The sequence below is a fragment of the Corythoichthys intestinalis genome, chromosome 19 (genome assembly GCF_030265065.1).
Source record: "Corythoichthys intestinalis isolate RoL2023-P3 chromosome 19, ASM3026506v1, whole genome shotgun sequence".
NCBI lineage: Eukaryota > Metazoa > Chordata > Actinopteri > Syngnathiformes > Syngnathidae > Corythoichthys > Corythoichthys intestinalis.
The window spans coordinates 7803764-7817292 of record NC_080413.1 but is presented as its reverse complement, the minus strand read 5'-3'; the positions used below and the strand labels follow the sequence as shown (position 1 = coordinate 7817292).

The 13529-nt window shown below is 41.0% G+C and overlaps 1 protein-coding gene across 2 annotated transcripts; it reads right to left on the bottom strand.

Annotated features, from left to right (window-relative positions):
• Window positions 1–3289: 3289 nt before the first annotated feature.
• Window positions 3290–5588, bottom strand: LOC130907816 (uncharacterized). 2 transcript variants are annotated; one of them, XM_057823286.1, is made up of 6 exons: window positions 5487–5588; window positions 5355–5413; window positions 4824–4988; window positions 4434–4745; window positions 3409–4361; window positions 3290–3347 (listed from the first exon to the last, which is right to left on the bottom strand). In XM_057823286.1, exons 1-6 carry the CDS (start codon window positions 5507–5509, stop codon window positions 3336–3338), a joined length of 1524 nt encoding a protein of 507 aa, XP_057679269.1. In that variant the 5' UTR covers window positions 5510–5588; the 3' UTR covers window positions 3290–3335. The 2 variants fall into 2 exon arrangements, with proteins under 2 accessions (XP_057679269.1, XP_057679268.1); XM_057823285.1 differs by having other exon boundaries at window positions 3409–4745.
• Window positions 5589–13529: the final 7941 nt, after the last annotated feature.

Here is a 13529-nt window from a genome sequence, read left to right as displayed (position 1 = left end):
TTTGTTCGAGGATTCAACGTAATTATATTTTTCGTACCATGCGTGCATTTTGAAACGTGAAAAAAATCAATGGGCGAAATTAGCCGCTACAGCATTGGCACTATACTTCGCAATATTTACGTAAAATAAATGCTACCTGCACGTTTTTTTTTTTTGCTTTTCACCAAGAATCGAGACTCTTTTACGTCCATATCTATAAAGAATTCAGGGATTTAAGCATTTATTCACAAGAATTTTCAACGGAAAAAGCTCTTTGTTTACATATGTCGGCCACTAATTTCCTTACTGGTTAGCCTCATAGTTCGCAATATTTACGTAACATAAATGCTACCTGCACGTTTTTTTTTTCTTTCTTTTCAACCAAGAATCGAGACCGTTTCACGACCATATCTATAAAGAATTCAGGGATTTAAGAATTTATCCACAATCATTTTTACTGGAAAAGCTGTTTACATATGGCGGTCCTAAACCCTAACCCATTGACTGACAGGCTAGCATCATACTTTGACATATTTACGTAAAATAAATGCAAACTGCACGTTTTTGTGTTTTTTTTGCTTTTAACTAAGAATTGACTTACGTCCATATCCGTAAAGAATTCAGGGATTTAAGCATTTATTCACAATAATTTTCAACGAAAAAAGCTGTTATTCCACTCGGTCAGCTTTGACGGCCACGCCAACAATGCAGGCCCCCCATTATTCGGCCTCACGCCCCGTCAATATCATTATGAAATCTATTAATTTTCGTTTGTATTGTTGAGATAATTTCAAGTGATGACGTCACGCAGCTTCACCATTTATTGCAAAACGGACCCGAAATGTTGCCATTTATGCTGCTTTCGTTTTATAGCGTGATCCCTCGCTACTTCGCACTTCAAACATCCACATCACGCGCAATCGTGGATTTTTCTTCCCCAAAAAAAAATAAAAAAATTGTCCCGAGCCGATTGCGTAGTCTCTCACTCCCTGCTCTTTGTCGGTCAGGCAGTGAGTGCATTGGAGTTGCTTATTATGGTAAACAGTGATTGACAGACATTTAATGATGGAAGTTCGCTCCTCTGACAAGATCAAAGAGTCGCATGCGTCAATCGTTTAACTTGTCAAACAGTTGCTGTGGCAACTCATTGTAAGAGCGGATTTGAGTGGACTGAAGCATTTCATAAAGCCAAGCATTTTTCTGCTTTATTCTCGTTTAAAAATTTGGAACAGCAAAATGTGTATAATTATTACATTTAAAGTACTTAAAAAACATTTACTAAAATATATATTACATATATATTATACTTGCGATTAAAAAAAAAAAAAAAAAAAATAGTCATACATCTTTCCAATGCTAAATCTGAACATATTGAACACAAAACGTTTTTTGGGGGCGCTACTTTGCGGTTTTCCACTTATCACGGCGGGTTCTGGTCCCTATTAACTGCGAAAAACAAGGGACCACTATTGAGATTTTAATTTCGAGTGATGACGTCAATCGCAGAACCTCTGTCACGGCTAATGAAGCGTACCAACTCTCAATAACAGGAGTGTCACAACAACTAGCATAAACATAGCACAAACGTATGGAAACCCTTCAGGTCCATTTTGCAGTAAATGGGGGGGGGCGCGCGAGTCACTCGAGTATCTCAAGCCACCCGAATGGACCCGAAGGGGTGCCAATTTTCTTTGTGCCATGTTTGCACCAGTTGGGACACCTGAGTTGGTAAACTTCAGCTGCGACGGAGGTGCTGCGATTGACATCACGATACCTCAAAAAAAAAAAAAAATTCGCCAGCAAAAACAGACTGACCCCTTTCCTAGCCTTTTAATCAAAAATGCTGGGGCTGGTTGACCTATAAAAGAATTAAGCTGAACGATACCACAAACGAATGACAATTTTTCTGTAAATTTGCATTTGATTTGGGGCCAACTTCACAGAGGTCATACAGCAAGTAGTTTCATATCAGATTTGGACAAGATGCTTCAGTCTCAACAGCTCAAATGGGATTTGACTGGACATGTCACTAATCTGGATGACACCTTTGTTGCCACAGCAACCTTTCAGATGTGTCAATATGGCCCAGTCTGAACAGGCACAGATTTAGGCACTTGCTAAAAATCAGATATAAGAAATGTGATTGGACTCAGATACGCCTGCAGTCTGAACGCAGCCTTTGGGTTTCAAAATAGATGAATTTGAAAGAAGCCAAGTTTGGCTTTAAAAGTACGGGCTAGGTTAGTTTTTCCCCCCAATTCAGTGGTGGGCTTTCAAAGCAAGGGTTCAAATAGATTAAGGGTAGGATCAGTAGAGTCAAGTAGAGGAAGGAGTTGCTAACCAATTCATGTTGGGGGCGGGGGGGTGTAGTAAAGAGTTTTGGAATAGGAAACTCACGACTTAGTTTGTGTCAAATTTTAGTCAGGTGCCATGTTGCAGTTAATTTCATTAGGCTCTAAATTGGCCAAGTTTTATAGCAAATAAGTTTACATTTAAGGGGTTTAAGTTTTAAAATGTAATACTGCCATTGACAACAGTACATGTCCAATTCATTTAAATTCCTATAAATTCTTTCAATGACAGCCAATGAGTTTAGAAATGCCATCTAGTTCGACGTTTTATAAATACACACTAGAAATTTGGCTTAAAATCTTTTACCAAGCCACCAATGTATAGGATTTACATTAGCAGGTCAGATGCATGGTCCATGACTACCATTAAATGTTGATAGTTTGCAGGGAAATTGGCAAGTCATGAGCGTCAAAGCATAGCCTGGTACACCAGACAACGCTGTTCCAGCTATTGGGTCTGGCCACCATTCAGCGGATAAATTTCCATGGCGGAGCAAGCCACAGCAAACAGACAGCAGAGTGGACCAATCAGTGACGGGCGGACGTGACGTTGGTTAAGCGGCGAGGGACTTGCGCGCGGAATTAAACATACGAGGAGAGTGGAGTTTATTCAACATGGCTAGCGCGAGACACTTGTCGATGTGTTTTTGGTAATTAAAACTGATTTTACCGTGGATTGGAACATTCTTGGCTCTCCTGTTCGCCATCTGTTGTGGAGACTACTTCCGACGCGGAAGATTGACGTTACTCGAGAACACATCACGCAAATAAACGAATGATTGGACGGTTGATTTTGTTCTTGCTCGAGAGGCCGTTAATGGGCTGGGTCCCAGACCATTCTCACAGTGTTTGAGAAATACAGGGAGAACAGTCTGGCCGGGCCAGGCAAGTCAAAGCAAAGATTAGGATTAAGAATAAGTTTTACAAGAGAAATTTCAAAATAAAGTCAAAAGACAACATTTAGGTTTCTCCATTTATTCAAATTCAAAGACCCTGCAGAGGCTTTCAGTGTACCCCCTGCAACAAAAACAGTCATGTTTAGATTGGGAAATGACTCAAGAACTGTTGTAACACTTACCTTCTGTTGATGCGGATGCTTTACGTGACTAGGCAGGTGGTACGGACTGTAGTCTTGATGTTGGACCTCATCGGAGAAATGGCCTTGTCCAGGATGCGTTGGGTGTTTATGCGTGTGCTTTACTTGACCAAGAAAATTGTTTTGACCGTAGTATAGATGTTGGCCATTATCAGGATATGTTGGGTGTTTATGCGGGTGCTTTACTTGACCAGGCAGGTGGTATTGACTGTAGTCTTTATGTTGATCATCATCTGAGAAATGGCCTTGTTCAGGATGCTTAGACGGGTGCTTTACTTGACCAGGAAGGTGGTATTGACTGTAGTCTTGATGTTGACCATCGGAGAAATGGCCTTGTTCAGGATGCTTAGACGGGTGCTTTACTTGACCAGGCACTTGGTGCTGACTGTAGTCTTGATGTTGGACCTCATCGGAGAAATGGCCTTGTTCATGATGCTTTGTCTGTTGATGCAGGTGCTTTACTTGACTGTGGTCTTGATGTTGGACCTCATCGGAGAAATGGCCTTGTTCATGATGCTTTGTCTGTTGATGCGGGTGCTTTACTTGACTGTGGTCTTGATGTTTGACCTCGTCCGAGAACTGGCCTTGTTGAGGATGTTGATGTGGGAACACCCACTGCCAGTCAGGCTCTTGCTCCTCTTCGTGCTTTTCATAGTGATTATCCTGGTTGTAGTTCCTACCGCGCTCAAAGCTGACAGTGTAGTGCGTTGCGGTTCCTGGAGGATACTGGCCAGTCAAGAAATAGTAATCAAAGGGATAAGGCACAAAACGCCTGCCGTAGGTTGGCCAGAAAGGATCTACAATCGGTGATACTCTTGCTAGTCTAGAGTCATAAGGACCTGGCAGCGGACCTGGCAGCGGACCTGGCAGCGGACCTGGCAGCGGACCTGGCAGCGGACCTGGCAGCGGACCTGGCAGCGGACCTGGCAGCGGACCTGGCAGCGGACCTGGCAGCGGACCTGGCAGCGGACCTGGCAGCGGACCTGGCAGCGGACCTGGCAGCGGACCTGGCGCCGGCCAGGGACGAGGTTCCTGAGGGGAGCCATGGGTTTCGTACTCCGACTCATAGTCGCCATGGTCAAATGTTTTCTCCAATCGGAACAAGTCACCAGGCTGGAATTCTGGTTCTGGAGGGGGAGGTGGTGGGAAATAGGGCCCGGTTGGTGGGAAATACGGACCGGGTTGGGGGAGAACACTAGACACTGCAGGTGTGTTGACTGCAACACTGCCTGACGACTCAGGTTCCTCATCAGGGTCCACTGGGTTGGGAACATCTTCATCGGCTGAAACTGCAGGAGGCTCAACTGGTTTTACATTACCTGGAAGCAAAAATGTAAACTAAAAATACGAACAGGAAAAAGCCCACAAAATAGTTAAAGATTATTTAGGTTACAAACCAGGAACCCATGGTTTAACAAAATCAGATTGACTAGAGTCAACATCTGCAAGTGGAGGCTTTGCCACAGGAAATTTCTGTTGAGTCAAGTGTTCTTGCTTTGGCATTTGGTCCAATAGAGTACGAGGTCTGTAAATACTGCTTGAAATTGACCTAGGCCCAACAGCTAAACAAAATGAAATCAACACGTTAAAGGCAGTTTTGCGTACAAACTGAATTCCAACCAAGTTTAAAACGCTTACAAATATCAGAATCATACTTAACCGAGAAGCTTTATTTTAGCTAGTGCTTTGCCACTATTGTGTTAGCTTAGTGTTGATTTGCACATGTTCAAATTTTGAAAAAAGTGCTACACATTCTTATGCCTCACAAACTAAAACACTACTTGTTAAAAAGGAAAACAAGAGGAGCCACATTTTCGTACAAGAGATAGCCTCTTAGCAGTTAGCAATGTCTAATGCTACACCATTGACAACAATGGATAATGAACATTATTATCACTTCAATTCATCGACTAACAATTACAGCTTACCTTGCTTACTCAACGGGTGGCAGAGTGTAGCACCAGCCATCAAAACAAGGAGCAAAGCCCTAATAGCGCAAACAAACAGCAAAAATTACCAAAAGAAGGACTTCTACTGGTGTTCGCCACACAAAAACTTACCCAAAAGACACCCAACCAGCCATGATGACAGCAAAGGAGCAAGCCGTAACTTGGTCAGGTCTAGGGATGTACTTTTAAATGATGCTAGTGACAGTTCTGACCAATCGGGAGGAAGCGGCTGAATGGCCACATCTGCCCCTCTTTCAGTCCTAACGAGATAGCAACCTTACACTCGTTACTTGTCAATGAATTTCACCTGGATATGTTTCCCCCCTGTGTGGGAGAAGATTGTGTTTATTTTTGTCTTTTATTCATTTTTGAGTGAGAGTAAACATGAAAAAAAAAACTGTTCTGACACTGAATTAAATGTATATATATATTTAAAAACACATAAAATATAAAAACAAACCAAAAAAATACATCAAGCACAGTATTATTAGCGACATAGAAAGTAAATATTTTGTCTACCATTAAATGTGTTCAATAATTATTACATATATGTTAGGAATGTGTATTGCCTCATATTTGGTGATAAGATTCATACCACCATTTACAGGTCGTAATTCGATTCGATCCCGATTAATCCCAATACTACACTTGAAGACGGTATTTGCGATATTTCTATATCACTTTGGAAAAAACTAGGCAAAATGGACATAAAAGTACATTTATACCAATGTATTCCTGAAACCTCATCCAGCACTCAAGTAAAAATGTTTTTGTTTTATGTTTGAATAACATAAGGCTTCTATTTTAAAATTCTCTTTTTTTAGTGCAAACCTGCTTTAGTCCAAATTCTAAATACGCAATGCCTCCGTTTTTGCAGCCAAAATGAGTTCAAATTTCACTTATGAAAGGACCAATCTGAGCAACCACAACAGGGCGACGTACACAAATCTCGACTCGGATTAGTCGAGTGTTGATGTTACTTCTGCAAACTGCAAGGCAATGCTGCTGCGTGCTGTCAACTACTGGACGGGAGTATAAGTGCAAACACCGAATTGTTTATTTCCAACAAAAACACAAATGTAAGGATCGATACAGGCGGATTTTGGATCGATACGAGAATTGTGTGACGTAATATCGCGATATATCTCAATCGATTTTGTAAACACTCCTTATATACCGTACTTTGCGGACTATAAGCTGCTACTTTTTCCCCTCATCTTGAATCCTGAGACTTATAGCTCAGTGCGTCTTATTTGTTGATTTATTTGGGTTAATAGGCAACACTTTATTTGACAGCGACGTCATAAGACTGTCATAAGTCCGTCATTATCCGTCATCATGGGCATTAATGAATGCTAATGACGTGTGTGTCATTGAATGCCAAGGCAAATTTTGTCACTGACTCCATTTATTTCAAGTTCGAATCTTTTACAATCATCCTGCCGTTAGGTGTGGCTCAGTGGTAGGATAGTTGTCCCCCCAACCCAGAGGTTGTGGGTTCAATTCACTGCCCTGATGAAATCGTATCCTTGAGCAAGATACCAAACCCCACATTGCTCCTGGTGCTGCGTTGCCAGTAGATGGATGTGCTTTGAGGGCCTTGAAAGGTGCTGTACAAGTATAAAACCACCATTCCAAACTAAGATAATTTGCCCGATGACACTAAATGACATGTCATACGCATTCGTGTCAGTCTTATGATGCAGCTGTCATATAAAGTGTAACAGGTTAATATCTTTTGTAGGGCTGTCAAAATTATCGCGGTAATTAATTTTTTAAATTAATCACGTTAAAATATTTGACGCAATTAACGCACATGCCCCGCTCAAACAGATTAAAATGACAGCAGAGTGTAATGTCCGCTTGTTGCTTGTTTTTTGGTGTTTGGCGCTCTCTGCTGGCGTTTGGGTCCAACTGATTTTATGACTTTCAGCGCTATGAGTGAGCATGGTGTAATTATTGACATCAACAATGGCGAGCTATTAGTTTATTTTTTGATTGAAAATTTTACAAATTTTAATAAAACGAAAACATTAAGAGAGGTTTTAATATAAAATTTCTATAACTTGTACTAACATTTATCTTTTAAGAGCTACAAGTCTTTCTATCCATGGATCGCTTTAAGAGAATGTTAATAATGTTATTGCTGATTTACTGTTATAATAAACTAATACAGTACTTATGTACCTTATGTTGAAAGTATATATCGTCTTGTGTCTTATCTTTCCATTCCAACAATAATTTACAGAAAAATATGGCATATTTTATAGATGGTTTGAATTGCGATTGAGATTAATTACGATGAATAAATCTGCCGTTCTTCCACAGTGTCTTTAACTACGTAAGGTAGTGATTGAAATACACCACAAAGTGTCAATGGCGAGTTTTAAATTACAGTACTTAGAAATCAAGCCAATGAGTGTTTTTTGTCCCTTGACTGACGCCGTAGCTCCCTGTTTTTTATTTTAGACGTTCATTTGAGTGCTGGCTTCACAACGTACGAGACCTCTGATAATTTGTATATTGTGACTAAATATTGCCATCCAGTGTATTAGTTGAGCTAAACGAAATGTTTGAATAGAGTTTGACCAAAGTCTGAGTATGTTTTATGCGTATTTTGCATAGCTATTTTGATTGGGAAAACTGTGTGAGAATAGGGCCTCATTAATACAGTTTGAACCGCTTTTCTTTTTGTGAACATTATTTTTTGGAGAGATAGGAATATTATTTTTGTTGTGCTTTCACCAGTGTTGGGAGTAACGCAGTTATAAGTAACGCCGTTACGTAACGGCGTTATTTTTTCAGTAACGGGGTAATCTAACTAAAAGCGGCGCGTTACTTACGCTGAATAAATTGAAGAAACCACCAGCCGTGTCGAGTCGACTCTCTGCTCTGTTGATTTGTCATCCAAGACTTGGGGTGCGTTCAGGTTCGAGAATAGCGCACGTACTTCTGACTCCAAGCTGTTTGTCCCTGCTCATTCAATTAGACAATGCTTTCCAAAGTTTGTTAACGTTTCTGTGTTCACTACACCTGATGCTAGCCTCGTTCCCATCTCCCACTGTCAGCCAGCAATAATTCTGCTTCCATCTTGAGGACGGCAGACGCTTTGAAGGTGACGTGAATTGTCGGGAAACGAGCCTACCTGAATGCAGCTCCTCGAGAGATGCGATGGAAGTGATTGTGCTTGGCTGAGGGTTAGAGTCATGTGTCGTGGTAAGCCAATCAGAGCCGGTGATTTCACAAGCAAACCGGAACAGCGCGTGCGGCAAACACACACACACGCAAAACAGATGCACAGGGTTGGGATGGCAGAGCATTCAAAAGAAAAATTGTCCTTTAAGAAGTGGAGATATAGACACTATTTCAAGTTTGTCAAAATTAAAGGAAAGTACCTGCATGTAGTGTGTAATTTATGTCCCGGGGCAAAGCTTTTGTCGACATCTGTGGTAAGCAATTCAAATCTGCTGAAGCACCTAACAAGTGAACTACCTGTCTGTTCTTCTCTATTCCACTGACTCGAATACTGCTCAGAAAATTTCAAATTCTTTGACATACAAGTTCTTTTTAAAGTAACGGAAATAGTTACTTTCCCTGGTAGCTAGTTACTTTTACTATAGAGTAATTCAGTTACTAACTCAGTTACTTTTTGGAAGTAGTGAGTAATGTAACTAATTACTTTTTTAAAGTAACGTGCCCAACACTGGCTTTCACTAGATGATACTTATGTTTGTTGTGAAGGAGTTGCCAATAAACGGCGCAGTCCAATGAACGCTTCTGTCCACTCGCCTTTGCCTTTTAGCTCTCAATGTGCAAAACCACGTCATTGTAATCTGTTTGACGCAATGCATGAGTGGGTCATTCTGCACATGCGTTAAATGCGTCAAATATTTTAACGTGATTAATTTAAAAAATTAATTACGGCCCGTCAACGCGGTAAATTTGACAGCACTAGTTGTTTTAAATGTTTAAATTATTTTAATTCATCAATAATCTAGTAAAGCTATTGTACGTTTAGCAAAACTTAGTAATTGTTTTTATATGGCAAAAAATTAAAACCATTTAATAAATTTTCATTCAAAATACTATTAAAATTGCATTTTACCCACTGCCTGCAATTGACAAAAACAGACATAAATTTCATTTAAACTGGAGGGACTGTTTGTGATTGCTCATCTTTCACTACCATTGATGGCGCTAGACGTCCGATCCATTTTAACCGGGATCTAAACTCGTAGGATTTAAACACGTAGTCAAAATGGATTGGACGTCTAGCCCCGACAATGGTAGCCATTGAGCTAAAAAAACGGTTTATCACGTTCCTTACATGCACATTAAAATATGATAGAGTACCATTAAAGTGGGTCAGAAGCTGTCAAAATATTCAGATTGCTAATTTTTATATTAAAACATAAACGTCCTCACGAAACCCTTTGTTTTCAAGGAAAAACAAGGGAAAAACCCACTTTTACCCAACACATTGGTATATTTTATTGATTTGGCAGCACCGAGTGAAGCAATCGTGCTGCTCCACTAACAACTTCAAGAAATTTGAATAAAACAGTCCACTCAATGATCTGAAACAAATGACAATCTTCCACTAATGTTCTTTTTATTTCTTTGTTCACAGGAATAAGCGTCTCTATTGGCAGTCCTTTAATTGTGCAGGTGTACCTAATGGTGTGTCCTTTGCGTGCCTGATGAAAAGATAAAAGTTCAAGCTTCCTGTGGAAGTGAGGAACGGAACGCGAGGACTCGTCTTCGCCGACGTCTTCTTCTTCTTGTGGCTGAAAGCGAGTGAAGAGCCATAAAAGACATGCAAATGTGCGCGCGGTGTCGGCGGCACATGCCTTCATTAAGATCTCATTGCTCCCCACGCAGCTTGAGACGCTGCCAAATGTGCCACGGCTCGACATTGTAACAATTTCCGGCACTCCACATGTGTATTTCCTGCCTTTCTAATCAGAATTCTATTTTGCGTCTCAAAAGGGGCTCCATTCAGACGCACATTAGCAGCCCTCGTCAGCCCTAATGTGGCTGCTCGGGGCCACGGGCCACCAGCTGCATCCACTTGTCACTCTGTGCTGCACATGCCCTCACTTGCTCAATATCTGTCTGCGGTGCTCAATGATAGATCATCAATAGCCACTTTTATGTATGTTGACGTTAGGAACTCGCATGTCCGTCACTGGCACTGGTTTGAAACGACGAAGAACGCTAACTATTCGGATGAGATACGATGCTAAACCATACAGTGGCTAAGTTTACATAGACGCATTTATTCGGATTAATGCTGCCTTCACCTGTTCTGGGAAAGATGATGTTTACCACATGTTAACTGGTAATTATGAGTACGTCCTGTTCATGTGCTTTTGTCATCGTAGCAAAAAAAAAAAAAAAAACAGCAGACACGGACTTCATTTTGGTTTGTTGCGCGGGCGAAACTTATTCAGACCTTTTAATTCATCTACTACAACAAGAAAAGAATGCAACAAAATGCAAATGGTTACCGTAATTTTTGGACTATAAGCCGCGACTTTATTCCCTCCCTTATAGACCCTACTCACCAACGTCACAGAATGACGTGTCGCTGTATCCGGCCGCCATATTGTCCGCCTCTGTTTAGCCTTATTCGCAATGGTTTCAATTAGTCGTTCAGTTTATAGAGCAATTCATGGAAGCCCCGGTGCTTTCAGATGCTGTAAACTCATTGGATGCGTTGCATAAAAGGCGTTATGTGGAAAAGCTTCATTCTACCCATTCGCCAGATCCATATTTGATGCCTAAATCGATATTGTCCGACCCGCTGTCTTCGCCCTCTCTGCCTGACATCTGCTACCCTGATATCTACAACTATCTTGTCCACACAAAATCAGCCTATTCTCACGAAAGTTTGAAAAACTTTAAGAGCAGCACTCTAAGCAACATTACCCCGTGTGACCCTTTACTTCCAATTTTCTAAAATGGCGACAATCAATAAAAAAAAAAAAAGTTGACTGCGATGGCCGACGCTTCAAGGATAGGTGGATATTGGACTATTTCTTCAATAAGACACGCAACAACTGTGTCTGCCTCATTTGCAAAGAGACAGTCGCTGTTTACAAAGAGTTTGATGTGACGCAATATTACTAAACAAGACATGCTGACATGTACGACAACATTACAGGGTAGGTACGCAGCGAGAAATTATAGCAACTTGAAGCTAGTTTATTTTTTTCACAGCAGCAGTATTTCGCAAGAGTCCGAGTGTCGAAAGAGAAAGCCACAAAGAAGAGACTGTTGAAATTATGAATTAAAAAAAAATAATAAAGCAAATGTGACACACAGAAGGGCTTGCTAAAATTTGTTTACTAAAATTTGTTTAAATATATTGTTCTATGTAAATCAGCCAAGGTAGCCCCCCGCATTTTTACCACACCAAATCTGGCCCCCTTTGCAAAAGGTTTGGACACACCTGTTTAACTGATGATCCGTAGACGAGGCCAGCTTCTTTCACTTGGTACCAGCTAAATATTATTCAAAATGTAATGATGGTGGAAGAAATAAGCATCTTGAATTTGAAACTGTATGTTGTCGGCGATTAGCCTCGCAATGATCTTAATTATGGTTGTCAGCCCAAAACCCTCTAAATATATATTAAATGCATCTTACCAGATATAAAATGACTACTACATAATCCGTGGGAATCGTTTGGAGCCCAGTTTTCTCGTCGAATTGCTGCAGTCCATCTCGCTCTCCTCTCCGGGTCTCTCGGAATACGGTAGAACTTCAAGTCTCTTCGTCTATCTTCTCTGTTATTGCAACCGACCGCCTCACACGCCTTCACCATTTTGATTATTAATGTTAACGAGCAGAAAAACACGCCATAATAGGAGGAATTTACGTAGCGGTAATGCATCAACACGATGAGTAGACGGACAATATGGCGCGGAGGCGTGGTTGTGACGTCATGTGAGTAGGGTCTATAGTTCGCTGTGGCTTATTTGTTGATTTATTTGGGTAAATAAATAACACTTGATTTGACAGCGGCATCATAAGACTGTCATAACACCGTCATAATTATGACATGACACTAAGGGTGTAACGGTACATGTATTTGTACTGAACTCTTTCGGTACGTGGTGCTCGGTTCGGAACGGAGGCATACCGAACGAGTTTCTGACATAATGTAACCCTTACTTTTCGAGGCTGTGAGTCGATCGGGTTAGTTTCTTTGTGTAGATTATATTTACTCCGTCTTCTCTACTATAATGAGGACCAACACGGTACGACAGTATAACCCAGAAACGTCAACGGCGCGACAACGTGGCCACCGCGAGAACGCAGTGAAACGCGGGCATTAAAGTCAATCAGCCAATGCACACCAGTCGCAGTGCGGCCGAGTGTTAGACGCGTCCCAGAAGCGGCTCAACACGACGCACTCGAAAAGAACGGCAGAGTATTATTTGACGCATGACGCGACCCTCCTGCGTCAATACTCGAGGTGTGCAAAATTTCCGATTCTTAGATTATTCGCGATTCGGCCGTGGAAGATACGAGAACGATTCACAAACATCCAAATTCCGATTATTGAAATATGCGAAGTAAAGCGGAAGTACACAACACTCAGCGCGCCGCGCCGTCTTCGGGACGGAACGGAGCGAGAGTAGCTAAACATCATGCTTCCCATTACCCGGCCCCTCGGGTAATGCCAATGTTCAACTCACGGCTCTAGCTCAACTCATGCAACGAGATAAAAAAACACAACAACATACCTGACTGCTGCCGAAAAGCTGTACATCCATATAATGTTACGGTGGATATCATTTATATAGGACTAGATGCAATATAGATTTGGTAGTGTTAGCAGCACATCTACAAAAAGCTAGATGCAGACGTTATAAACGGCCGCCATCTTAAAGCAGTACACCTGCAAGGCTGTTGTAGCGAACCTTCCAAGCAAACCTAATTAACTTTTTATCTAAAATACTCCTAAATCGGTAAAATATTGACTTGAATCTATCTTTAAAATAGTTTTAAAACTTTCACATGTCGAAAGTAGACAAAAGGGAAATTTTACAAATTTAACGGTTGATTCACAACATTAAATTAATTGAATGTAGTTTAAAGCTGCTGATACAGAATGGGGACTGGAGTTTTTTATTTAATGTTATT

What these genes read in the sequence shown, in the direction of transcription:
- LOC130907816 (XM_057823285.1), bottom strand. Translation starts at nt 5,509, where the DNA reads ATGGCTGGTTGGGTGTCTTTTGG. An exon ending in GCTGGTTGGGTGTCTTTTGG is followed by an intron (nt 5,414 to 5,486) that starts GTAAGTTTTTGT and finishes TTGCGCTATTAG; the next exon opens with GGCTTTGCTCCTTGTTTTGA. An exon ending in TGTTAAACCATGGGTTCCTG is followed by an intron (nt 4,746 to 4,823) that starts GTTTGTAACCTA and finishes TTTTGCTTCCAG; the next exon opens with GTAATGTAAAACCAGTTGAG.